The following is a 27,840-nucleotide window of genomic DNA, read 5'->3' on the forward strand; positions in this document are numbered from 1 at the left end:
AACTCGTTAGTAAAATTCTTTCTGTGAATCTCCTAAGATTTATCTAATTAATAACTATATTATGACCGATCCCGGCAACGTGTAACAAGATCCTAATAGGCTTCAAACAGTTTGGCGCTCATTTATAGTTTAATAACATCGGGTTATGACACGTGATAATAAGATAAGGCATGTCACATTCGCACATGGGGCTTCTAAAAAAGATAAATGTCGACCGTACATATAGCGATATTTTGATGTGCGGCATGGCACGCCATGGAATCGAGACAGGAAATCCATATTTCTCCAAAATCCGAATTATCCTTTTTCATTTTGTTAGCAAAAGGTGGATGGAGAAGGCGACCGTCCAAAATCGGGTCGGGCCTCAACAGGATTGGTCTCCTACTGGGCCGGGCTTGGGCGGGAAGATGGGCCGACGCTACTTGAGACACAAACGGACCGGCCCGATATCGAGCCCATCCAGTTTGAGGTAATTTCTCAAGGTGGCACAAGCGTAATTCGGCTCAAAGAGGGGGGCAATGACCTTTCGATACTCCGGTCAAGATGGTCGTCAAAGTCGTCGCGTCCCGTCGAAGACGCAACACGAAGGCCACTCTCCACTGTCTGAATGAGCTCTGAATTTCTTCTTGTACAGTGGATGAAGAAGATAAGAGCATAAGAGGAGCAAGCGCTGCTCAGAGAAGCTCGTTCGAAGCGCTCATGGAGTCGCTACTTCTTCTGCTGTTGTCCCTCAGCTCCCTCTCTCTCTCCCGCTTTGCTCTCGCGGAGATTTTCTTCGAAGAGCGTTTCGAAGGTATGCTCGTCGACTCGCTCGCACGATGATCGTCCTAAGAGACTGTGTTAAGTGTCGGACACGGCTTTCTTTTTGGTCTCTGCCTCGTTTCAGCTTATGTGTTTGGTCGGTCGGTTCAGTTACTATGTTGGGCGAGTGTGCTTGAACTCATGGCGGGTCACGATCTTATCATAGGAGGGATCGATTATTGTGTGTTGTTCGGAGATATGGGGGGGGATCGACTTAACTCGATGAAGTGAATTCAAGTACTTTGGAATTCGTGCAAAAGTTAGAATCAACTATTGCCTTCTTCGTACAAATCCATTGGACAGGAAGAAAGTATTTCTTTCGGAAAATGTTGATTCACCGAAGAGTAATGGTTTTTCTTCGAGATAAATTGTTGATCGGCACGAGGAGACACGGGAGAGATCATGGGTCAATCCACACAGAGATCATGTTCTTATCTCCTCTATCGTATATATAAAAACTTGAGTTCCTTTAGTTTACGGCGTAAAGTTTAGAAGCGAGTAAAAAGTATAAGTGGTTGTGAGGGAACTTACTGTTTGGGTGTTTTAGTGCTGAAATATCATGTTGGTCTAGTCATGATGGCAACTCTCTGGTCTCATCTCTTGTAATTTTAGGATTCGAGTCTCTTCCTTAGTACTTACGATCCAGCAGAAGCTTTGGGGGCGGTGCCAGTTTATGTCCAAGTGTCTTCACGTGCTCTTCTTTATTTTAAGGTCGTTGTTGACATTTTCCTTTGTTCCTTTTTGAAAGATGGGTGGAAAGATCGGTGGGTGTTGTCTGACTGGAAGCGGGCTGAAGGGAAGGCTGGTACGTTTAAGCATACAGCTGGGAAATGGTCGGGAGATCCTGATGATAAAGGTAAAGTATTAATCTAGCTTCTACCAAATTATTTAACTTTAGTTCACCAGAAAAAGGAAATAGATGAATATAATTCAGTAGGATCCAGATAACTCGATGTGTTTTGCTTCAACTTGTTTAGATGTCTGTGAGATGTTCTTTCATCTTTCTTCCTGTCAGTGAAGGGTATGAGCTTATGCTTTTCTTATAGTTCCCTACCCCCCACCCCACCCCCTACGGCAGTGGAAAAAATTACCCAAAGCATATATATATATATATATTTTCATGTTCAATGGAATATAAAGGTCATAGAGAACACATCCTTAGATGCCCATGAGGGATGAAAGCTAGTTACTATGTGCAATCCATGTGTGCAGTCCATGTTATCTGCTAGTCTGTATTCGTGCAATGCATGCCAGTAGCTAGTATGCATCCTTTTAAATCTGCATCTACATAGTCCCATCTGCACCCATGACCTCAACAGATCTTTCTACATCTCCTTCTACTGAATTTTGGTGATCCATACTTTTCAATAGGACCCATTAATGTAGTGTAGATCATGCAGACTGCCTCGTCATGAGCTTGAAGTAAATTATCCTCGAAACAGCTCTTCCTTACGGGATTTCCATCAAATCTATTTTTCCTGTTGCTACGCTTCATTGAACTCCTTTGGCCGTAACTCTCAGCTAAATCTTTGTCCTAATATCATCATTTTGACGATATGGTTCTGCTTGTAGGTATCCAGACTCATAATGATGCAAAGCATTATGCAATATCAGCAAAGATACCAGAATTCAGCAACAAAGATCGGACTCTAGTCGTCCAATATTCAATTAGGTTTGAACAGGACATTGAATGTGGCGGTGGTTACGTCAAGCTTCTATCTGGTTATGTCAATCAAAAGAAATTTGGTGGCGATACTCCATATAGGTTTGTAGTTTGTAGTTAATTGTCCTCGTAGTTCCACTTTCTGTTCCGTCTATTCCTCAAGTCCTTGAGGAAGGGTGTCGAAGGAGCACAAATTCATTTGATGTCCTTTAAGTGTCCCACTTTCCGATTTTGAGTATAAGCATTTGTCCCAATGGTCAAAGAGTCTATTTCTTGAATGTGTCACTGCAATCTGTTTTATAAAGTACTTGTTTGTCGACTGATACAATTCATTTTCAATCATCAAATTAAACAGATTTGATCAGACATGATTTCTATCACCCTGCTTCAACAAGAATTACTTGGACCAAAAGGATCCATTTTTGGTTGAAAAGCTACAATTAGGACTCGTACTCCTAGTCCTCTTAAAAGAACGAATGTTACGTGCCTTTGTGGTTATCTTTTGGAAAAAAGTCCTTCACTTGCCCTAAAGCTGAGATCATGTGTGGCATTTATAGCAGTTATGAGTACTTGCTACTCTTCCAGAAGGAAGATAGAACTTTCAACTATTGACTTTTTTGAGGTGAATTTCCTTTAAAGTGAAGAAACTCAAACAAAAGCAGACTTTTTTGTTTATATAATCTGGTGGCTTTTCGTTGTGATTGTAGTGTAAGACGAAAATTGATAACTAAATGCTAGACAGAAGCTGAACAATTGAAATGGTTTATAATGGCTCAGTTATTTTCTCTTGTAGGCTTTACTGCTCTTTTTTGCTTTTCTGGAATAAATGCTGCTAATAGTTACGTGCTTTATGTAGTTCTCTTAGACCCATTATCTATCGAATGGATTATCACTAATCATCTGAAGTACAGAAATTTCTTTTGTTTTTTTGTTCTATGAGTTAATTTCAGCCTGTCATTTATTGTATTATCGACTTTCTGCTCTAAATATGCCTACTCTGAATTTGTAATTCTTTGTAGTTAACTATTCCTAAGCTGCTTCAACTTTCTCCTTGCAGTTTGATGTTTGGGCCAGATATATGTGGCCCACAGACGAAGAAGATTCATCTAATACTTTCCTACCAAGGGCAGAATTATCCAATCAAAAAGGACCTGCAATGTGAGACTGACAAGTTGACTCATTTCTACACATTTATACTTAGGCCAGATGCTTCATACAGTCTATTGGTTGATAATCGTGAGAGAGAAACAGGAAGTTTGTATACAGATTGGGACATCCTTCCGCCGCCGAAAATTAAGGATGTGAAAGCAAAAAAGGTATTATTGTTGTTGTAGACAAGGCCGGAAAGTTGTTAAAAACACCCTTTTCTTTGACGCTGAACATCAATCTTTGCTGGAAACTGATTTATACTTTCAGGTCCTGTTCTCCTGATAATCAACGAGCAATGTTGATGTTCTGATGATACATGTCTTGCTTTATATGGTTGACTTGATCTTTAATTATTTGTGATGATCCTGCATTGCTACTCATGATAACATTCATAATTCATGCCATCCATACAGCCGGCAGACTGGGATGACAGGGAATACATCGATGACCCTAATGATGCCAAACCAGAGGTAGCAGTTCTGCTCTAAATCAGTTCGAGGATTCGTTGAGATCATTAGATTTGACATTTTCCTTATATGTTTGAACATTGCAGGGATATGATTCCATTCCTAAGGAGATTCCAGATCCAAAAGTTAAAAAGGTAGTTGATCAACAAAATCGTTTTGGCTTGTCTACCTCACATTATAAACTAATGCAGCTTGCTTGTACAGATTTTAGATTGAATATGACATCCTAACGTTTGTTCTTTGTGTTTTATTCCTTTTCCCGTACTTCTTCGCTGGCATAAAATGCATATGCTTTGAAATGACTATACATTTTCTTCTAGTGAGATTTAATATGCAGAGTTCTTCCTTTTTTATGAAATGCTGATTTCTGGAGCCACTTTCTGTTACTGTAGCCTGTTGACTGGGATGAGGAAGAGGATGGCATATGGAGACCACCTAAAATCCCAAATCCTGCATATAAAGGACCCTGGAAAAGAAAGGTGCTTAAGTTTCTAATAGGACATTTAGTCCCTTTCTGCTTTTTACAAACTTATAATACTTATCTCTGAACCACAGAAAGTCAAAAATCCTAACTACAAGGGTAAATGGAAGACTCCTTGGATAGATAACCCAGGTATCTTCCTTTTTTGGCTAAGAATTCTCGTTGGCTTGGTCCATTTGTCTATGAAAATCTAAATCTAGAAGAGAAAGAATGTCAGCATGTATTAGATAATCCTAAACAGCCACATAAACATTGAATCCTGCTAGTCATATTGTGGATATTCTTTCTGCCTTTCCGTAATATGTATGTCTCGTTTATGGAACCTAATTTGAGAATTATGTGCTGAGTATAGTTGTAAATCCTGCTCCTATCGCGGCAATAGCGCTGGTTGCTGGCACTATTGTGGCTGTAGCGCACCCTACTAATTTCAAACAAAAAGGAAAAAAGAAAACTATGAAGAAGGAGGAGGACAAGAAGACTTGAAGTTCCAATGAGGGAGAGAGAGTTACATCGACCATCTTCCCAAACTTTTGTCCATGTAATAACACTCGCTTTTCCACTCCACTTCTCTCAGTCAGCTTAAAATATAGAAGGTCTTTCCTTCGATTTGTACTTATTTATGAATAATCAAAAACCCAAAGGGTCAAGTCGTCAGCCCACCTCATTTGAAGTTGAAATTCGAGAAAAAAAGCATTGATTGCCTCAAATTAAAGAAAATCTGTTCAATTACTATGTAAGTTCAAAGATTTGTCTAGCCTAATTAATATTTGACATATAAAGTTTCAAATCCATATAATTCCTTTTCAACTTTTTGGCATTCTTATATGCTCTGAAGAACACTCTAATATTCCTATATATCACAAATATAGTTTTATTAAGGCTGAAAAAGTTAATTTTTGATTCTATATAATTATGAGAACATTATGAAAATTCATGCCTACTATGACCACAACCTGATAGTTGGCGGCCGCTATGCCTGCATCCACGACTATCGCAGCATGAGCCTGACCGCATTTTAAAACCTTGGTTCTGAGTATCTTGTGCTTTGGGTCAACTTCTGAGCTATTATTATATGCATGGCTGAATACATAGATCCTTCTAGTCCATGTAGCTTTATCTTCTAAAATAGAGGACACAATTAAGCCATACATTTATTTTTTATTCTATATATTGTGATTCTCTTTTGTTTACTGCTGCAGAGTTTGAAGATGATCCCGACCTTTATGTAATGAAGCCAATCAAGTATGTGGGAATAGAAGTTTGGCAGGTAAACATGGCTACGTACCTTGACTGGTTTTGTTTCGCTCTTTATCATCTCATAGCATACAATTAAGTGCAACGGTTAACATTTTGCAATAATTCTGCAACTCGAGTTTTTTTTTTTTTTTTTTTAAGGGCAGGAGAAAATTTGACTGTATATATGTGTTGGTGAATTTGCTGTAGAGTAGCTGTCCAGGTTGCTACATATATCTTCTTTCATTTAGCAGACAATGTATCTGTGCTTTCTGAATTTATGTTATGTCCCAGATCAAGTTCCATGATCTTGAATCTGGAATAATTGAATGTGGAGTCACCTATAAATCAATCTTTATTGGACATCACTGAGATTGACCAAGCAATTTCATTGCAGGTGAAGGCTGGTTCTGTTTATGATAATATATTGGTCTGCGATGACCCACATTATGCAAAGCAAGTTGTAGAAGATCATTTTGAAAGGAACAGAGAGGTGAGCTGTTGATCTTTCTCAGCTATGGCGTTGTGTGGCTCTATAACTTGACTTATTTCTCTATTTTAGGTTGAGAAGGATGCCTTTGAGGAAGCTGAGAAAGAGAGGAGAGCTCGGGAAGAAAAGGTGGCATCTATACTTAGCTTTGTCATCTGAGAGGAAAACTTTACGAAAGTTTAGGCCACATGTTTGTAATATTGATCATTACTTGCAGGAGGCTGAAAGAGCCAAAGTGGAAAGTGAAAAGAGGAAGAAAGCAAGGGATAGCCGTGGGAGGCACTCCAGACGGGTATTTGCCGTTTTCATTGTCTCATTCACTTTAAATATTTTGGTAAAAGACCCTTAAGCTTGAGAAATGCCAATCAATGCATCTTCCCGTGGTTTCTTGTACTTTGAGCTATGAAGTGTACTTTTATAGTCGTCACTATTGAAGGATGCGTTCATGTGGGACAAGGGTCAGTCACCCCTTTAGCGACATATTCAAGTTGTGCATCTGTCGTGACTTATTCTAGTCGGTGTTAATCTCTGTTTTCTTGATATAATGTGCAATTGAGCTTCAATTAACTTTTTTTTTTTTTTTGGTAAGGAGCTTCAATTAACTTTGAATGCTTCAGAAACTGAAATTCTATTTATGAACAGATTTATGTTGTTAGGATTAGTAAAAAGCTAAACTACATATTCAGGTAAGTGTTTAGATACATTGTGAATGATTTCTCAATTTCTTCATGGCATTAGAGCCACCAAGATCCTGCTCTTTCAGTCTCAAAAATCTCATCTTTGTTTATTAAGTGCTTTAGATTATATAGGCTTCTGAAATCCAAATATGTGAAGCTCTTTGAGCAAATAGAAGAGGAAGCATAGTTATGATGTTCATTCAGATCCTGAGTAAGTCAGGTCTGTCTGGTCGATAGAAAAGAAAGCTTAAATTCCCATCCTTGAATAAATTAGGTAGATTCATTTTTTCATGGAGGATACCATTGATTGAATGTTGTCTCACCTCATAATATGGAACAAGTTATTTCTATGTTTGCCTGAGGAAAGGTTCTTTTTCTCCTCTCGGAAGAAAGGTTATGGGTACTGATTGTTGCTCAACATGGGATGCCTTCATTTCTGTGGGGAGGCATCTGATGAGAAAATTAACCTGAATATTTTCTGAAAAAAAAGAAAAACTTCAATCATTTCAATTTTTTTGAAAGGGAAAAAGGAGAGGTAATATCCATCCCTTCATATTAATCTGCATCGCCCATGAATCTCAATGACCAGTTCTGGAGATAAGAAAAAATATCCCTTCATCCGATCCATAATTGGAAGCCCAGCCTAAAGACTAACGACAATCAATTAGAAGGAAAAAATAGAAGAGTATGCGTACATCCATGTATTGCATGAAAGAGGTGCCTGTATAGTGGTCCTACTATTTGTTTATTATTGAAAGGAGCAAGATTTGAACCTTTACTTATAAGTTGCAGCTATTTTGGTAATCTGATCTGATTATTGTCCTTTCGCAGCATGACCCGCATGATTACTTGGATGATTACCATGTAAGCTTCACTCTCCTTCCAACTACTCTAATTTAATGTTCTCAAAATCTTAATTTGAGTTGTAGGAGTCGATCACTAATTAGCCTAATCACGATAGTATATGTTGTATAACGTGAATACCAAATACTGAGTTCAACAGGACCATGCAACAGCTTGGGTTGCCTTGGTTCATTAGTGAGGAGCACTAATCCTACAAGTTTTAGCAGTTCTAATTATATTGAGCAGATAGGTTAGTCTGGGCTATCCACTATCTGCTGTTGGGATTGGGGTTTTATTCAGTGCTCTGGCCTCTGAGGTTCAAAACTCTGGATGCTCATAAATCACTCTACCTTGCCCAAAAAAAAAAAATGGCGATGACCGGGTTGCACACTTGAGTCTCTGACAGTTTCTCTGCTTCAAACAAAACTTGTTCGGCATTCTTGAATGATGCTTTTGCACCTGTTGTGGATTGCAGGACGAGCTATGACGACGTGCAGGCTTCCTCGATTCTTTATGCACTCGTAAACGAGATGAGAGATGTTTTCGTGCTGAAACAGCTTATGGGTTTATATCTGGTGCTTGATGTGAGAAATGACAACAAATGCGAAGGTTAATTTACCTGTTATCTGTTTGTGCGATGGATTATGTTTGAGGAGCACAATTGCTTCTATTTTTGAGTATGGAACCTTGAAAGAAATCCTGTCATAATTTTGGCTTAAATATGAAGATTGTCTGAGCCTTGTACTATGAAGTTCCTTCTTCATCACCTACATATGATTCTTCTTGGCGTGTTGGTTATATTCGAGTTGCTTTTCCTTTTTAACATTCTATCTTTCGAGCAGCGTGTTAAAATCCGGTGGTTTTCATCGATTTGCTGTTGTCTGTGCTGATGTTTAGGGTGATTAATCCTTGTACTCTTGCTCGACATCATCACTCCACTTTCCCTTGTTTAAAATGGTCCGGGTACATTTTCACAAACCTCACCATTCGTCCTCGAGTCGTTTCGATCATTGATTTTGCCGACGGGCATTTGTACCGTTAAAAGTTGTCTGACTCATTTTTTTTTCTGTTTTTTTCGTTTGGCCAATTGACGGAGACATTCTCTCTTCACCCAACCACCCACAGATACATGGCTAAGGCTCGAGAGCGCTCGCAGGCGCTGCTTCGCTGTGGTTGTTGAGAGTACGCCGCCGCCACCACCACCACCTCAAAAGTGCCTTGCTTCCCAAGTGATCACTGTGAGGTGGTATTGGGTCGTGGCCCCATATGCTCTACAGCAACCCCAGTGGTCGTCATTGCTTCGTAGCTCTCTCTTTCTCTCTCCCCCCTTTCTTTGTGAGACATTTTCGGGTAAACTGGCAGGAATGACCTTTGTATTCTTGCTCGAAAATCAAAATCGTTCAACTACTTTTCTTTCTATACCAAAATCATCTCTTATCAAAATGGCTCACCACTAGCGGTTCTCATAAAATGCTTCGTATGAATGATGAGGCGGACGCATGAATATTGAGGGCCACGAGGCCCACGATGCTACCGCGACAAAAATTACCAAAAGAGGTTTCAAACGTATCACAATTTTAAACTTTTCAATTGTGACAATTCAATTTTAAACCTTTTAACGATTTGTTAATTTAGTCTTTCCGGCCAAGTTTGATCAAAAGACACCGACGTGGCGGTACCGATTGTCCTATATGGCGTGGCTAGCTTTAACATAGATAAATTTTTAAATTTTTTTTGTGAAATTTTTCTTTTTGACCTTTTTCTGTTTTTTTTTTTTCCCTTTTTTGCCGGTGGCTAGTCTCATGTGATGGCGAGAGATCGGCCACATGCAATGGCCAGCGAGGGCTGCCTAGTGGGGCATATGCGAGGCTGGCCCTCGCCCGATCTATATATTGACGTCGATAATGAAAATATTTTAAATTAATTAATTATTTCAAGAAATTATTTTTTGAAAAATATTTTTTGAATCATTCATTTTTTGCAAAACAAACTTACCCGTGATATACTTACGATCGGGGATCCAGTACAACAAACTGCTCCACATCGGTCGATCGCGATGCGTTTAAAACCCATGGCAAAAGGGTCGAAATCATAACGCTTTAATCGTGCCACAATGACTTTGTACCAAACGGCCATAAATAAAATGAGAATAGTGAGGTACATTCTTGTGTATCCTTTTATCGCTGTAGTACTCAAAATTATAAAATAAAAAAAAAGGATATTCAATGGAATATCTTTTAACAAAATTTATGCGGGTCGATCTTTCTTTCTAAAATAAAAAAAAAAAGGTTTATTTCAGTGGTGGAATGTGGGTTGAGTGCGACGCACTGTAGAAAATGAGTAGAGAGAGCACGTGTTTGTCACGTGGCTCGAGGAGAATCTTCGAAAAGAATATAGTAAAGCCGGGCGAGCATATTTTTTTTTTTCCTATTCTAAGCATCTTTGAACCATAAAAAAAAAAGACATTTATACATTAACATCTCGTTCCCTTTCCACCTCAAAAAAATAAATTAATTTCGCAAATTTTGTGATATTTGCAATTTATTTACATTCATTGGTATTTGTGACATCAACATCACGATATGTGTTAAGATTACTAATCATTTAAATAGAGATAAGATTTTCAACTTTTTAAGAGCTCGAATATGAACATTTTTGCATTTTACGACAAGGGTGAAACCAAGTCAAGCTACTCATGCCTATAACTCGAGCTCGGCTCAATTGCTACTTGAAATCAACTCACTTAATTTTGAGTCGAGATTGAGTTCGACTCTCTCCGGTATCTTCTTCGAGTCAAACTTGTCAATACTCAACTCAATATAACAAATATACATAAAGTTGAGCTCAAATATTTGTTTATAAGTTCATTATAGTCGAGTCGAGATCGAATATTTTAATTTTTTTTAGTTTGGTAGAAAAAATAACCACTTGTTTGAGCTCAAGCCCTAGCCTCGAGCCTCGAACATGCGAGGCGAGGGGAGTCGAGTCAAGTAGGAATTCAGAAGTGTACAAACTCCACTTGCCACCTGTAGTATTTCATAAAAAATTTCAGGGTAAATAACATAAATAGTTCATGAACTTTTGTCCAACGTAAAATACGATCTCCGAATTTTAAATTTTTTTAATTTTGGCTTAAGAACTTTTACCCGATATGTAATGCCGTCTCTGAATTTTTAATTTATTTAATATAATTTATAAAATTTTGGTATATATTCAATTTAGTCGCTCGATTAAATAAAGTAGTTTTGTAATTAATGAGAGAGAGTTTAATTCGTCACTGCACGTCTTAAAATTTCTTGTTTGAATTTTAATAACAAATAAATGAAGGAAGTAGGCAAGTAGCCGAGCAAGTGCCAACTGCCAAAAAGTTGCCAGCCCACTCTGCCTCTCTCTCTCTTCTCTCTCTACCAAGCATTCCTTCTCTCTCTCTCTCTCTCTCACTCTATAGAACGAGGAGAATTTCGCAGAGGAAAGGGATGCAGACAATCACCAAAGCTTCGTGCACTATGGCTTCCTTCCCTTGTTCTAGGGTTCTCTCTCTCTCTCTCGATCGATCGATTTATGTGATTGGATTTCGTATGCAAATGCGCACATTTTCTTACTTTCAGTGGTTTTGGTTTCGTGAGCGAATCGTGTTCCGCACGGTGACTCGGATTGCACAGCGAATATCGTATTGTTGACTTTTTTCTGGTGTTGATTGCGCGTTTATTCGGGAAATCTGGGGTCCCTAATGGATGGAAGGTCTTATGTGGAGTGAGTTTCGCACTTGTATTTGGCTTTGTAGCTTTAGCCTCTTTCAATGTACCGGAGTTGATTCAGGTTGGTTTCGATTTCGACTATGCTCGGCCTGCTGTCGTCGCGCCGTGTCCTTATTGAATAATTTCTGTCCTTGTCTTGTTAGGCAATGCGTGACTGTGACTCTGCAATAGAGACACTTATCACACCACTTGGGTTTTAAGTGGGTATTAGCTTTTTTTGTCTCCTGTATCATTTGTTCTGACACTAAGTTGAGTACCCTTTTGTTTAGCACTTGGGATTCCCAAATCTGTTGGTTGGGTTTTTTTTTCCACTTCAGCTGTGTGATCTCATGTCCTGAATCTTCAATTGGATTCTTGATCTTCTTCACAAGCTATGTCTGTTTACTTTGTTCTTAATCTTAACTACAGCAGCAGCTGTCATCTTAGAAGTTGTATTTACTGGGTAAACAGTTGTGATTGTCACTGTGCTTGTTTGTTGCTATTTCTTGCCCTCGCTCTTTGTTGAGTTGGTGCTTTTGGGTCCCTAAGTATGTAGTTCTCAACCTATATTTACCAACCTTGTGTATAATTTTTGTTTCATAATCTTGCTTTGTTTAACAGGCGAAGAGCGGGCTATGCGTGTGGCCAGGCATGAAACATCTTTGCTTGAGGAAAGGACTTGCATATGGGTTTTTACGTTTCCTGTCTATTCCTTTCAAGACCTTGCGGGGTGCCAGTAGAACTCTCAAAGTTACTCAATTTTGCAACGTGTCTAACATGTCCTCCTCTGTACAGATTGAATTGGTGAGTCTTGCCTGGGTTACATAGGGCAGACAGGCATACTGTTGCATTCGTTCTATTTACCTTCTTCTTTTGTTTCGTACAGTCCTTGTAACTAATGGAAATGCAAAGAATTACAACTTGAATTTGCTATTTCTTCCGGGTTTTATTCTGAGCTGTGAATTATGTAGTACAGCTGAGAATGGTCAGCTAATGATGCTTGGATAGTGAAGGCTTTGTTTGGGGGCACGCATATATGCTTCTTGGAGTAGGAAATTATAGTAGGAGACCTATCCAACAATAATTTTGAATTGATGTTGGAATTTGCCTTAGTGAAATAGCATGGCCCAATAATTTTGGAGAAAATTAGGAACGGATACAGTGAGAGAGAACTTATGCGTCTTGGGTAAAGATATTGACAACCTAGAAAGAGTAGATTCTAAAGTGTCTGCCCCTATCCAATGTTGTTGCATATTGCTCAGAGAGAATTTTTTCTTTTTCATTTGTAGTTATATTTGTTTTTTTATCCAGTGGATATTGTCAACTGCGTATGATCGTATCAGTGTCTGACTTAGTAAAATATGGAAGATGGAGGACAGCATGGATGATTGGGTCTTGTTGGAATAGTTTATTGAGTGCAACTAAATGAAAGACGTCAAAGTTACTTCTTTTGTTCTTTTCATCCCTGTTGTGCAGCAATAACTTTATGATTATCCAAAGGTGACTAGTGTCTTTGCTGTTATCGTTCTAACTCTGCTAACTACTTAAAAGGCTCCTAGATAATCATATCTGCTCATGCCCTTTTCCCATGACGTGATTTTACATCATACTTTTAGGTACATTAACAGATGCTTATTTTCAGGTACATTCTGAAGTATGTAATTTGAGAGTTTCCAATGGATTTTTTTTTTTTTTTGTGTGTAATTTTTTAGTTTTCACTAGCATTTGGTGTATCTGTTTGGTTATTGAGAAATTTCATTTTACTTTGTTGTGTGGATACATAATTCTTTTCACCTTTCCACAGATACCATGTCTCAAGGACAACTTTGCATATCTTTTACATGATGTGGATACTGGGACAGTCGGAGTGGTTGATCCTTCTGAATCCCGTCCTATAATTGATGCTTTGAGTAGGAAAAACCGAAATCTCACCTACATATTAAATACCCATCATCATTATGATCATACTGGAGGCAATGAAGAGCTAAAAGCAAGGTACGGTGCTAAGGTATGATGCATCATCTTGTTTATTGAGTATGTTTATTGCTACTCTTCTTCTAAACATTTTAGATGCATATGTAAAAAGTCAAGGATGCAATGAGTGTGCAAGTGAAAAAAAATTCTGTCATGTGTGTGTATCTTTTATTAGGATGTTTGGTTGGAGCATAATGAACTAGGTTCCACATAAGTGTATTCGCATGTTCTCTACAGAGAGAGAACATTTTGTTTGGAAACTTTAACGTATGAGGAAACTTATAGCGAATGCACTTATAAATTGCTCTCCTTGCAGGAGCCATTACAGGTTTGTGATTGGAACTTACTGAGGAAAGAAAATTATATAAGAAATCGTAGTGTGACCTGCTGTCCGAAGTAGCCTACCACTGGATTCTTTTATTTATATTGGATTGGATGTTCCGGTTGTGATTGCCTAGTTTTGCACGGTCGTCAACTGGTTTTCTGGTCATGTTGATGCAGCCCAGGGTTTTTCATCTTATATAGCTTCCTAAAATTTGACTGAAGCTAGTATTGGCCTCTACTATGATGCTTTTTAGAGTCAATGAGTTCTTCCTCTTATACATCATAATGGGATTTAGAAACACACAAAAGTAGTCTCCCAACTTTTAAAAATTGACTCGAGGTAGATTAGGATATTTCTTAAGTTGCAGAAACTATATTTGGTTGTTTCATGATGTACAGATTTAGGATTTGACAATTGAAACTTATGATCATCCTTTGCTTTCCTTAAGCTTCAGTGTCTGCAATTGGTGTTCTCTGTGCCCTTTCCAAGCATTTAAGAAGATTTGTTTTGTTCCATCATAGTCCTGCTCAAGCATTTTTGTTGTTTGCAATTTCTGCATTAGCTTGTAATACCTTCACTTCTTGTAGGTGATTGGTTCAGGAATAGACAGGGACAGAATACCTGGGATAGATATAGCACTCAATGATGGGGATAAATGGATGTTTGCTGGACATGAGGTGCTTGTGATTGAAACTCCGGGACACACTCGAGGTTTAGTTCTTATTTATTTCGAGAAACTTTTTCTGCTAGTCTCTGCGTGGTGGAATCAGATTTCTTTAAATTAACTCTTTAAATTTATCAGGCCATATGGATGACGCAAAGTAGTATGGACGCCTATACAGTTGTGGTTTTCATTAGCTCTTTAGACCATAATACCCCTCTAATTTGTTTGAGACTTTTGCGATAAGTGTATGTCATGCTTTGTTGGTTTTGCCTACTTTTGGAAGATCTGATCTAAACTTTTAGAATCTATGGAGGATATGCTTTTCCCAAGTAATGCCTGTTTTGGGACATTTATACATGACTCACATGACTATCCACTGAACATAGCTTTTTATGCAATTACTTTGTCTTCACTTAGAGGCTTTTGAGGGAAATTGGTCTAGCATGTTAGCTTTGGATATTTCAATTGGCATCAGATTGCATGAGTATTTTTTAGCCTTTGCCCTCTCTTTCTAATGCATTAAATTGATTTGTGTGGCAGGCCACATTAGTTTCTATTTTCCTGGCTCTGGAGTAATTTTCACCGGAGATACATTGTTTAGCTTATCGTGTGGCAAGCTCTTTGAAGGGACTCCTGAACAGGTTATATTGTGTTCGCAATATTTATTTATCTTTTTTTTTTTTTGCTTCTTTAGAAATTGAAAATGATGTTATGTGGGACAAATACCGACGAAAATATAGAAATGACTGTCTGAGGCATGGTAGAAATCATGATGGTTAGCTTCTGGAAGTATGGATATTAAATGTTGAACTTTTTTCTTGTTCTATTATCACAATATGTAGTAGTTCAGTTAGGTAGTAGATGAGTTTTTGTTTGTTGCTACGACTGATAGATATTCTAATTCAACTAGTGATGTGTCCAGAAGTTAGAGTACTTGGTTATTTTGGGTTCTGGCCAGAAGGACAAGTTATAGCCCAGAAAAAAAAAAAAAAACTACCAGTTTAGGGGGATATGCCTCCTTGCATATGCAGGAACAAAGCGTTTTACACCGAATCCCCTGTTACTGTTTGCTGTCACTATTGCCTTTTGATGGGGATTTCCAGTTTTGTCTTGAGGAGAGATGAATTTAGGTATTAGATTTCCATTTAAAAACATTTTAAGACTTGAGAGTCAATTTTCATTGATTCCTCACATCCAATATTGGTTTGGAACGTTTGTCTTGAGTGCTGGGAAGTATTGAATGTCTTTTTGCGACACTTAAAATGATGACTGCTCATACCAATAACTATGCTTTTACCGCTTCTATCTCCTGCTTGTTCCGTTTCTGCCGATATTCATTTTTGTTTTTGGCCATATTATGCTAATACTCAATTGGCAGATATTAACTTTTGATTTTTCTGGCAGATGCTTTCATCCCTCGAAAAGATCATGGCTTTGCCTGATGATACAAACATATATTGTGGTCATGAATATACATTGGTTAGTCAAGTTATCTTCTTATGTTGTTAAGCCTTCCTAAGCTCAAATTTATGAAAGCTCTAATTGGGTGTCATTTTTTGGCAGAGTAATTCAAAGTTTGCGCTGTCTATTGAACCCAACAATGAAGCACTTAAAAATTATGCAGCCCAAGTTGCTCATCTTCGCAGCAAAGGCATAGCAACGGTACTTTTGGACCAGTTTTTATTTGGCATTAATAGTTTTAACTATGAAGAAATCATCGAACATTGTAATTATGGTTTAGTGACTATTGCTGATGGTTTTTGCCGAGTTTACATATAGCAAGAGACTTATTCTTTTCAAAGCATTGTGCATTTGATGTCCTAAAAATGAGATCTTTATATCAATATGCAAAGCAACAGTGCCTTTTCCTTTTCCTCATAAAGGGCTATGTCTTTGATTTATAAAATCTTTTTTGGTAATATGACTTCATGTCGGTCAGTTATATTTTCTTGTGTTACCTATGAGGTTTTTGAGCCATTTGGGCCACTGTACCTAGATGTCATACATAAGCAAACGGACCTGTTAATGAGTGCCTTTAGGGCATTATTCAGCTAACTATATACAGAGGAAGTTTGTAAAAGTGAAGATCTCGAAAATGAGTAACATGTAGTGATTTGAGGATCTGTTGTATGTGGAAACATGAAGCACATTAAATGTAGAAAAATGCTTAGCAAAGCTATCTTGGTTTTTCTAGTTTGCCTGTCTAATGGGCTTATGAAAGTTTCTGCAATTAGCTTTGTAGTTTAGGTTGCGTAACCAAGCCCAGTGACAGATACAGGGGAAATAGTATTTGTGTAGCAATGTTTGACAGGTTAGCTCTGTTTTGCCTGCGATAAACTAATTCTCTGGACACTGAAAGATTCTTAGGGTGAAGAGATGCAGATATCGAGACTTAACTTTTGTTTTATTTTGGGTAAAAAACCTATGTCAGTCAAACTTCTGAATTGCATGAGTTATGAACGATAGTTCCAGACCTTTTATTCAGATGCAATGATAGGTGCACAGTAATTTATCGTTATGCAGATTTTGTTTGAGTCAAGACATCAATATAAATCAAGATATGTCTATAGGACAGTTTTCTTTGTCAGTATTGTGGATATACTGTTAGATGTTTTCAGTTCCTGTAATGTGAGAATTTCTGGTTTTTCAGATCCCAACAACTTTAAAGATGGAAAAAATGTGTAATCCATTCCTTCGCACTTCAAGCATGGAGATTCGACAGTCTCTAAGTATTCCAGCTGCAGCAGATGATGTTGAGGCATTGCGAGTTATCAGGCAAGCAAAGGATAATTTCTGAGTTTTTCAATAGCTGTTTCAGGTTTTGTATAGAGGTGAGCTTGTGAATGCGTCTATAAGTGGTTGTTCATCCGACTATTGTAATTCCAGTATTGTGAGATCTAAATGCTGGATTGATTCTTCAAGCGATTGTTTGTGAAAATGGCATATTGTAATTGTGAAGATTTCTCTCCTATGCTTGAAAGTATTGCAACATTTGCTTTCATGAATGTGCCTGAAATGAAGGCTTGCACACCGTGCCTCTCTGAACTGCGAGTGCATCATGCACCTTGTATAGTGAAGATTGACTGCCGAAGTGATTTGATCAAATCTCAAGGAGAGGCATGGATCGATGGGCTTTTAATGAGCTTCAAAGTAACATGTTTTGTGATTGTGCAAACTATTAGAAGTCACTTCCTTAAAGATTTGTTGGGTTTTGGGGTTCGGTTGCGTTGGTTGAGAATCTTCTTGTGGATTTTGCTTAGAAATGACCGAACTCAAATGGGCATCCTGAATTCGCATTCATTTTTAGTTCGTTGATGAGGAAAATAACATTTTTGCATCATGTTATAGATGCATAATGACACTTCCCTTATCTATGTACTGTCTACATATCGTGTTAACTTGTCTTGTGAAAGATTGTCGGGCGGGGGAAGGGTATACAGAGTTTACTTAATTCCGAAGTCTCCATATTCAACTGATCTCCACGTTCTTCACTTGCACAATCAGGCTTCCCGCTTAATATGCACTTTAATTTAGCACGAAAGGGTGTTTTGCTTTCTATGCCTATAGTTGATATCCAGAGATTATCATGTAGAAAGCGCATGCTTGCAATGCTAGTATTGGACAAAGAAGAGAGGGGAAAAAAAGGATGATTTTGCTGGGAGGATGTCATTGTACCATCACGCGTCAGAGGTTGAGAATTCCCTAAGAAAAGCAAAGACGGGGGATAACGACACAGGTTGGTTGTGGTGACTGAGGTGATCTCTGCACCTGCAATTTAGCCCATAGTATTTGGAAATTTGTGAAACCTTTTAGCTTTGATGTATGGGTTTTACCAAACTCATGTCCCGCCTTTCTTTTTGTTTTCTTTTACTTTTTGGGCGTTCATTCATAGTGACCCTTATGAGAGCTTTTCCCATCTCTGTCAACCTACACCAATTTCCTACTTTCTCTTGCCTTTTTCTTTTTGAGGGGCACTTTCTTCAGCCACCCTTTGATGATCTTCCTGTGCACTTCAGACGACGCACCCTTCTTGTCCGGTAATGGTTGGGTCGCCAGGTGGGTTGGGCGTCAGACATCTCTTGCATCCTACGACTGATTACTTGTCAAAGAAGTATGTTCAAGGCTATGTTAAGGAAAGAAAAGAGAGAATGAAAAATGTGGGCGGAAAATTATTAAGGAGAAGAGGTGGAAATAAATTTTTTTTGCCAATTTTGTATCCCACTTTTCTTTTCCCACCTATCCAAGTATGGCAAAAGAGTCGATTGGGGGGCGGTGTTTCTTGTGATTATTTATTTGAAGAGAAAGAAAGAAAACTGTTTTATGTCTAATTTAAGCTGTCTAAATTGTACCCTTTTTCGAACTTTTTCTCGGTTGAATCTTCCAACCGGCTCGATGCAATCAAATCCTTCCTTTACGCTCTATTGTCAACTTTTTGGTATGATGATTTTTCACAAGTGAAGAAGATGCAAGAGGAGGGGCGAGGAGGGTAGTCGATACTCGAGAGCCTCCATCCGCCACCAACGAGTTTTGCCGGCACCAAGGCAACACCTTCTTGAGAGGTGAGGATCGCATGTCTCGCTAATAAAAAAAAAAATTCCTAGGGGCATCATGCCACCGGCAACTACACTTAGTGTTGTCTTCTTTTCTACTTCCCAACTCTCTCATCACAATTCGCGAAAAAAAAAAAAAAGGAGAAGAAAACTTTCTCATCAGGCATCATGTATAGTAATGCCAATAATGCCTCATCAGCATTTCGTCACCGCAAATGGTAGATAATTAGGGTTCCAGACATGTATGTTAAAACAACTCTAGTTTTAGGGAAAGAAATTGGTGGGTGAAATGTCTTTGAATTAGGATATATCACCGATAAATCGATTCAAAGACACTATACGAAGCACGGATCGATGACTCGGGAATGAAGTTGCGATGATTCACCTCAAATGCGAGATGCTATTAAACGACCCTACTCGACAAGAACCATTCAAAGATGATGCAGAGTCTATCTTCCCCACCATCACTTCTTTGAATTGAGAGAAAATAATTTTTTTCCCTTTATCCCTAAGAATACTCTTGAATTTTTGCATTCCAGAGTTCAACGAAGCAGTTTAAAAACTTTACTCAGGTCCAAAAATCGAAAAAAAATTATATTTTGACAAAAAAAAAAGGAAAAAATATTATGTAAGCGAAACCGAAAGAACGAAAAAAGGGAGAGGAAAAATAGTGGAATCCCAAAGATTTGACCGGGTGACCCGGTCACCTGATTCCCGGGCCCGCCGCCTCGTTAAAGTTGACGACCGTTCTCTCTCCGTCTCTTTTCCCTTCGTATTGTTATTTCCCCGCCATCATCACCGCGCACCACCAAATTGATTTGATGCGAGCGAAGACTCTCTCTCTCTCTCTCTCTCTCTCTCTCTCTGCGTAACAGAAAATGGCGGGGATCGGCGATAGTTGGTCGGCCAGCTCGAGCCCTAGGAGGAGGACCTGCGTCGTGATCGGCGGCCGCGGCTTCGTCGGGAGGTGGCTCGTCCTGGAGCTCCTCAAGCTCGGCAAGTGGATCGTCCGAGTCGCGGACTCCGATGAATCCCCCCAGCTCGATCCGTCGGCGGAGTGGGATGCGTTTCTCTCGCAGGCTATCTCCTCTGGTCTGGCTTCCTATCATCACCTCGACGTCCGCGACAAATCATCCGTTCTCAGAGGTGAACAGCCCTATTCGCGTTTGTGCATGTGATCGGACGTGAAAATGTTGGATGGTGAAGATATGAGGAAAAGAACGTGTGAAGTCGGAAATGTTTGCCACATGGTGTTTCGGCTGTTGTTCTGCGTATGCGTATGGTGACGTAGCTACTTAGTTTTAGGAAACAGAAAACGGTTGGAAAAATTAGCAGAGATTGCTGCTGAATCAAACTGTTTACCGTTGTTGGGCTATGTTCGTTTAAATTCTAGGAGATCCCCGGAGAAATTGCTGGGGGTTCATACAGAAGTGTTTATTGAGTATTCTACAGCTACAGAGATTAACAAATTTGACCCTGCATTTCCATTCTAAGACATGTTCGCGTACATGTTATGTGGGAACCAAAAATTTCCCCTTGCCATGTGACAATAGTCGTGGTCATTTGCTTACTGCCATTAAGAAACTTTGCATTTCAATTTTATCTCAAATTCAAGAAATGAGTAGCACTCCATCCTCAGGGTTGAAGGGGTTTGACCGCAAAATTGCAGGCTGTTGAATGATGCGGATCAGGAAATATGAGTATGAACTGCCTTATTAAAGCAAAAGGAGCCAAAGAAATGTCCAGTGTAGAATAATAATTTGAATGGTTGTTATCTCCATGGCAGTTAATTGGCATGAGTAAGTATCAGCTGTGCTTGTTCACCTGTAATTGGAAATTTCATGCTGCTCAATTTGCAATCTGGTGGATTGCTCTGGTTGAACGTAAAATAGAAATTTCTGAGTATTCTATTCTCACAGTGTGTTGTAGATGCTATCATTCTGGTAGAGTTGAGAGTGAAACACAGTTACCAACTGCTGTGTTTAGCATGAAATATAACTTGTCACATCTTCTTCTTCCCCTTTTATCCCTTTTTTTTGCTTTTTCATTGTCTTAGTCTTCCAACATAAAATATGTATGACTGATCCATTTTGGTTTTGATTTTACCTTCACAGTTATTAAAGGTTCGCAGGCTGTGTTCTATACGGATGTTACCGATTTATTCGGTCAAGATGTCTACGACTCTTACATGATCATTGTTCAAGGTAAGAAATTGCTCCGTCAGCAATAGCAATACCATGTAGAAAGATACTTCTGGAATTAATTCAGTTGGGTGGTTAGCTGTTTTAGCCTCTTCATATGTTGATGCAGGTGTAAAAAACGTCATAAACGCTTGTAGAGAGTGCAAAGTCAAACGGCTAATATACAACAGCTCTGCAGATGTTGTTTTCGATGGTTCAAGGGACATAAATGGTGGAAATGAATCATTGCCCTACCCTTGGAAGGCATGTATCTTTCTTTGATGGAGCCATTTCACATTTTCTGAGGATTTCTTTCATTCATCCTTTCACGCACTAGTTCCTTTCGTGATCTTATCTGTTCGATGAAGCAGTATGCAGACATGTTGAGTGACCTCAGGGCTCAAGCGGAAGCACTGGTTTTGTTTGCAAACGATATTGATGGTCTCTTGACATGTGCCCTTCGTCCTAGCAACATTTTTGGTCCTGGAGATACGCAGCTTGTGCCAACAGTTGTAAAGCTAGCACAATCTGGCTGGATGAAGGTTTGAAAGATTTCCATGCACTTCCTCAATTAATATAAACCACCTCATTTTTTATAACTGAAGTTGTAAAAGTTCTGCATGTGTTATTGACTTTTATGACAGTCTGCGTTTTGTTACAACAATTGTTAAGTAGTATGATTGGAGCAACTCATTCGTATCCTTGTGTTTATTTTCCCCATTTCAATTTTGTTGACCAAATTGACTGTTTATGCTACCAAATGTTCGTGGTAATGTAGTGGATTTACTCTGTGATAATGGCCGTCTAGTTTGATTTGTGAAATTTGAGTCTTCTTATTGTGATTGCATATTGCCTTTTAACTCCATCGAGAATCATTTTTAAGGTAACAGAATTTCTCATTTCAGTTTATTATAGGAGGTGGAGAAAATAAGTGCGACTTCACCTATATTGAGAATGTAGCTCATGCCCATATTTGTGCGGAAGAAGCTTTATGTTCTCGGATTGTCTCTGTAGCGGGAAAGGTATTATTTGGTTACATTACTGGCTGCTGATCTCTTTGCTATCCTGATTCTATTGTTGCTAATCTTGGGGCTGTTTTTAGGCATTCTTCATCACTAACAATGAACCAGTGAAGTTCTGGGAATTCACCTCTCTCTTATTGGAAGGCTTGGGATATCAAAGGTGCAGGGAAATCTTGATTGCACTAGCACCTCCTATTGCAAATTTGGAGTCAATGTAAACCGCTGTTCTACAAATCTGAAAAACTATTAGAAATGCATTTGTACTGCACCTATCCGCAGAGCAGTTGTTGAGTTTCTTGTACTACTTAGTTGAATTATTTAGTGTCGAATTTTGCTTGCCAAAAGTGGTGGCTTTTCTCTTTTTCGTTTTCTTTTGGTTTTGGAGGATGGGTTGGAGGGGAAAATCAGGTATATTTTAGGTGGAAGCATTTTTTTTTTTTTTTCAAAAGAATAGGTTTGCTCATTTAATAGCTCTAATAAATAAAGATGACGTTGAGCTTAAATATTTTAGATACATTGCATTACTTTTATATTTGCTTGATTTGATTTCGGATAATGCGCTGGTAAGCGTGTAATTTTGACCTTTTTAAAACTGACTGTTCCCGGTAATAATCACTTCTCCTCGCTGGCTGAATATCTTTCTCTTGATTGCAGGCCTTCCATAAAGCTGCCTGTTAGCATGGTATACTATTTTTGCTTGCTTCTTGAAGGGATATATGAATCATTGGGCATCACAAAGAATAGTTATATGCTGTCAGCTCGCCATTCTGTTCAAATAGCCTCCAGGAATAGAACCTTTGATAGCAGTGCAGCCCGGAAGCAAGTTGAATACTTGCCAATTGTTTCCCTAGAAGTGAGCATCTTCTCTTCAGTTGTTGCTTTTTGCGCTTTGCACATTATGGAGTAGGTTTTCCCGGATTATTTAACCTTATCGATGGGTCTGTCAATGGTCCTTGCACCTGTGAGCTTCATCAAATCTTATGTTGGGATTTCCTTTTAGGTGGAAGAGTTTGTTAGCTCATTTCAGGATATGCAAAATCTCAATCTCATCGTTTTTTAAGTTTTGATGATGATATGTAGTTTATCAGGTTCTGGTCGTTTTCCAGATTGAGTGGAACACATCTTTTTTTCCTTGTCAACTTATATTTGGCTTCTGTTGAGCAAGTCTTATGAGCATTAGCAGTATCAAGCAGTTCTCTTACACTTTGCATATTTTTTACTCAAACCCTAAGTGGCAAACACAAAAACCTGCTTCATTTTTGGTCCACGTCTTGGGCATTATTGCGGCATGTTTCTCTTACTTGTATTCTTTGCAATGTTGTCCTCAACTTGGATGTTCGCTTCATTGATTTGCAGCCAGTCACCGTTGTTCCCATAGTTTACTTTCACGGGGAATGTCAGTCATACTTTTTGAGCTTTCCAGCTACAACATGGTTGTCCTTGCTTAGTCTCATAATGCAAGAATGAATGTGGGTATTCACTTGTTATTGCTCAAACAGGATGGCATCGCAAGAACCATTGCATCATTCTCTCATTATTCCAGAGACTCATTTTATGGGGGACAAGGTGATTTCCCCGAACATTCAAAAGCAGATTGGATGCTTGGTGGTGGAAAAGGTTGTGTTTTCTTTTACTCCATGATGTATAATTTTGGTTCTTTAGTGATACCACTCTTACTGTGAATTTATCTTTTTTCTTTTTTTGTAGATATATAGTGATATTTTGCTGAAGGTTTTTATTAGATTAATGAATTAACCCTATTTCTCTGCCAGGAGAAATGGAAACCACCTTATTTCTCATTGACCTTCTCCCCGTTTTTTTTTTTTTTTTCAATTTTATGACGAGGAAACCTCCTTAGGCAGGTAAACCTTAGCCCATGAAATACCTGTGCTAAAGTTCATTAACCCATGTTTTGGTGCGAGTGCTAATTATGTTGTTTTCAAGTTGAGAATTTAATTAAGTTTTGTTTTTGGTCGAATTTAACTAAGTGTAAAAGTCTATAAATCAATGTTTTAAATTCACTATCCATGGTCAAAAGCTACATTATTTGTCTTCTTCTGGAGATGATTCTGTTCAGAATACGTTTCCCTTTGGTCAATGAAGCTCTTTAGATACTTGAATCTACAACATAGATATACTTTTTCTATATGCCTTCTCCAAGTTGCTGAATACTGTTTTCTGTAAAGCAACAATTGCTTAATTGAGTTTTTGCACGAATCGAATAATAGTGTAGCTGTTTCTTGATAAACATTTCTCTATCCTCCCAATGTGACTGTAACACAACATAAAAATTTAGTACATTCATTCTGCCGCTCTTTGTGGAGTAACAATGTGCAGTCAGTTGTTGTGGTGACATATGAAGGCAGGATGTTTTCAAAACATACATTGTTTGTCTCTGATCTTTGACAGCTTTTTGTTCCTTTGGCATCATCATTATTGCAAACAGAGCCTAATTGACCAAAAATCAGACTAATTTGGTGAAGAAAATATCCGGACCAGACCTAAGCACAGCTGCCATTTCTACTTGTCGAATAGGCTAGTCTGGTCACACTATGAAAGTCCTTTCAGTTTGTCTTGTTATGCAGTGTCATGCATGCGACAAATATGTGCTTCATTACGAAACATCACTGTCTAAATTTTCTGACATATCATGCTACTGCAGTAGCGGACATTTTGCTTTGGAGAGATGAGAAGGAGACATTTACCTACTTTCTGGTTTCGGAGGTGTTGTTTTACTGGTTCTTCATTAGCGGAAGAAGTTTTATCTCATCTACTGCTTATCTACTACTCATGATGACGATGGCTCTCTTTGGGTATGGTCATCTGACATCATACCTGTAAGTATGAATGCTTGTTGCTCCTACAAGTAAGATCTTTCCTGGTTTGACATCCTTTTCTAGGTCTTCTGTCAAAAGTTTCTCTTAAGTGAGGTCGTTTATGTGTCCCTGCAATTGTTGACTAATTCAAGTTCTCGTTCTGCTTAGTTCCTCTTGGCCTCTCTTTTATGCCTGAGCAGTAATATAGGCAAACTTTTTGTTTTGGAGGTTAGAATTCTGCTTTTGCAGTTCGGGTGCTTTGCTTTTGCCTATAGGCAAGAAATATTCTTTGTTTGCTATTTGATCAGTGGCTGTGTGGCAGCTTTTTCTTTTTTCTGTGGTAGTATGCAGTTTAATAATGATTGTAGAAACAGCATTATTTTTTTTCCGAAAAAAAAAATAATGATTGTAGAAGCAGCATTCATTATCCTCGCAGACAGGAATGCAATTAATACTTTCCTTTACCAAGATCACTAGGGTAAACTTGTTGGCTTTATCAGCAAGACCGATCGTTTAGTTTTGAAATGTTTCATTGTGGATAAAGGCCTGGGATCCCTTTTGCATTTGAAAAAATTATTTTCTTGTCTGTAAGTACTCGAAGACTATTTATACTTCCTCTAGCATGGTGGCTATCGTCGGATGCGTTTTAGCATTGACTCACTAAATGATAGATCATATGCTTGGTTTTTTGTAACAGGTTTGACAAAACAGCATCTTTCTCTTGTTTTGATATTCAAAAAAGCGTGGTGGAAAAGTTGCTTGGGAGTATCATCTCGTTGTGGAACAGAGGGGTCCATATTATGAGATCATTGGCACACGGAGAGGATTGGAACATTTTCTTTGAGGTATGACCACTGATGTCATGTAATTTCTTCTTATAGTAATTTGAGACTTCAGGAATTATGTCTTCTGTACTGTCATAGCAATATCCACCGTGTACTATGCCTGCTTTGCCCTTTCGGTTGTAGTAGTCTAGACTCCTTGCCGAAGAAAAGATCTAGTTTTTCTTTGTTTTCTTTTCTGGGCCAGGAAGAAAAGATCTAGGTTATTTCATGAACGAGCAACTTGATACATTGCCAAGGAACAACTTGAAATGCTCAGGAATATCGGCACTCTTTATCATTTTTTTCTCAGTGAACCCCCTTTGTTGAGATATAACATCCAATGCATGCGGGAGCAGACAGATGCATTCATCTCAAATATCCGAGTTGCTGATGCTCAATTAGCTCTATATCCTCTGGGTCTAAGTTGTAAACTAACGATGGATCTGGAGTTATAAAGTCTATTTACATGATTTTTCAAACTAATGCAGACTGCAGTCGCAATGTATTTCTTGAAGCTGATTGTATCATATTACCTGACTTTCGCAGTTGGTGCAGGTAAGAGTTAGTGGCTATACACTAGTGCAGATTAAAGCGGCACAATATTTGTTTCTCATTCATCCTAATTGATGTCGGTTGTGATTGCAGCTCTGGTCGGTTCGTTTACTTGCTTCTTCATCTACGAACAATATGAATTGGAGATCGATGCACTTGAGAAGGTTCTGATAAGCGGAATGAAAACCTTGAAGGGATGGCTGGGGAGTTTCTTGCCTCTTTCCACAATGCTACATCACGGCAAGCAAGATTTGTGGCATGAAGACTCGTCCAAATGCCAGAAAATTGTCTGCAACGACCACTGACCACCGAACTTGACAGCATAGTTGCTCAAATGTAATTAGTAAATAGCAATCTCACTCGGGCAGGGTACAGTGATTTGATCGTAGAATTATTTTGAGTGTCTGAAAAGGTTTTCGTTAACGTCGAGAAGTTCAGGAAATAGAAGTCTGTCCTTTTTTAAGACATCTGAATCTGATGCAATTCAGCACACGCGGTATAGACACTGTTGACATGTAAACAGCAACTGTTCAATGTAGCACAATGGTTTTTTTCTCTCCTTTCTTCTCTCTCTTATATTTTTTGTACTTGTACCGTTGAACCAGCCTCAATGCGAGGAATAAGCTTTGCAACGTTGTCGGGCACTTGGCAATGAGCACACAAAATAGATTCTGAGAACAATGTATCTATAGATACTGTTTTAAAGCTTCATTAGCTTGAGACTTTGAGAGTCGGGTCGAGGATGTCGGTCCGATCAGGCGTGATGACTCTGATCCAGGATGTAGTTGAACCATGCAAAATCGTAGTATGTTTTCTACGGTTCCATTTGTTTTGTGAAATACGAAAGGTTTGGAAAATTCTTTTCTAAAAGTGATCGCTTGAAATAATTAATTAATTAAAAATATTGTATTCTCAATAACGATTTATGTCTAAAAAATTTATTGGATGATGAAAATAATTTTTGTTCATTCATATTTATAAGGGATACAAACTATCAATTTTAAAAAAAATATTGTCTTTTATTCATGTTGATAAGGTATACAAACGATCAATTTTCAGGAAAATATTTTTTATACTATTCATATTATGCGAAACAAATCAAGTATATGTTTCGCGAAAAATGAATGATTTAAAAAATATTTTATATCGCATATAAAATTGAACATATTATTTTCATTGTCGACGAAAATTTAAGACATAAATTATTGTCGATAACGAATCATTTCCCGTTAATTAATTATCTCACCCAATATAAACCTTTATTTTTAGGAAAATATTTTTTTAAATTATTTATTTTTCGTAAAAAAATCGGAGTGTGTGTGTATATATATAATTTTTTTTTCACTTCGAGAATCAAGGAATCAATGTCAGTGTTGGTAGAATTCCTTCCCA

The 27,840-nt window shown here is 38.3% G+C and overlaps 3 protein-coding genes across 5 annotated transcripts; all 3 read left to right on the forward strand.

The window, feature by feature from the left end:
* The first annotated feature begins 536 nt into the window (after positions 1-536).
* On the forward strand, positions 537-8,551 carry LOC115739198 (calreticulin-3-like). The gene is made up of 14 exons (XM_030672198.2): positions 537-793; positions 1,550-1,657; positions 2,374-2,566; positions 3,522-3,780; positions 4,027-4,083; positions 4,167-4,214; positions 4,473-4,559; positions 4,636-4,693; positions 5,761-5,828; positions 6,192-6,287; positions 6,357-6,413; positions 6,502-6,576; positions 7,793-7,825; positions 8,280-8,551. Exons 1-14 carry the CDS (start codon positions 700-702, stop codon positions 8,289-8,291), a joined length of 1,245 nt encoding a protein of 414 aa, XP_030528058.1. The 5' UTR covers positions 537-699; the 3' UTR covers positions 8,292-8,551.
* Positions 8,552-11,165: 2,614 nt separating this feature from the next.
* LOC115739199 (probable hydroxyacylglutathione hydrolase 2, chloroplastic) lies at positions 11,166-17,767 on the forward strand. 3 transcript variants are annotated; one of them, XM_030672200.2, is made up of 8 exons: positions 11,166-11,334; positions 12,163-12,345; positions 13,346-13,549; positions 14,428-14,551; positions 15,045-15,145; positions 15,909-15,983; positions 16,068-16,166; positions 17,155-17,767. In XM_030672200.2, exons 1-8 carry the CDS (start codon positions 11,281-11,283, stop codon positions 17,299-17,301), a joined length of 987 nt encoding a protein of 328 aa, XP_030528060.1. In that variant the 5' UTR covers positions 11,166-11,280; the 3' UTR covers positions 17,302-17,767. The 3 variants fall into 3 exon arrangements, with proteins under 3 accessions (XP_030528060.1, XP_048126952.1, XP_048126953.1); XM_048270995.1 differs by lacking the exon at positions 11,166-11,334 and adding an exon at positions 11,735-12,004; XM_048270996.1 differs by lacking the exon at positions 11,166-11,334 and adding an exon at positions 11,969-11,993.
* Positions 17,768-19,814: 2,047 nt separating this feature from the next.
* On the forward strand, positions 19,815-27,011 carry LOC115739197 (3beta-hydroxysteroid-dehydrogenase/decarboxylase). The gene is made up of 12 exons (XM_030672197.2): positions 19,815-20,200; positions 21,169-21,258; positions 21,365-21,498; positions 21,606-21,776; positions 22,140-22,256; positions 22,337-22,416; positions 22,911-23,109; positions 23,756-23,873; positions 24,919-25,093; positions 25,770-25,917; positions 26,385-26,451; positions 26,542-27,011. The coding sequence occupies exons 1-12, from the start codon at positions 19,933-19,935 to the stop codon at positions 26,751-26,753; spliced, it is 1,779 nt and encodes a 592-aa protein (XP_030528057.1). The 5' UTR covers positions 19,815-19,932; the 3' UTR covers positions 26,754-27,011.
* Positions 27,012-27,840: the final 829 nt, after the last annotated feature.

Source organism: Rhodamnia argentea, chromosome 10, assembly GCF_020921035.1.
Source record: "Rhodamnia argentea isolate NSW1041297 chromosome 10, ASM2092103v1, whole genome shotgun sequence".
Classification (NCBI taxonomy): Eukaryota; Viridiplantae; Streptophyta; class Magnoliopsida; order Myrtales; family Myrtaceae; genus Rhodamnia; species Rhodamnia argentea.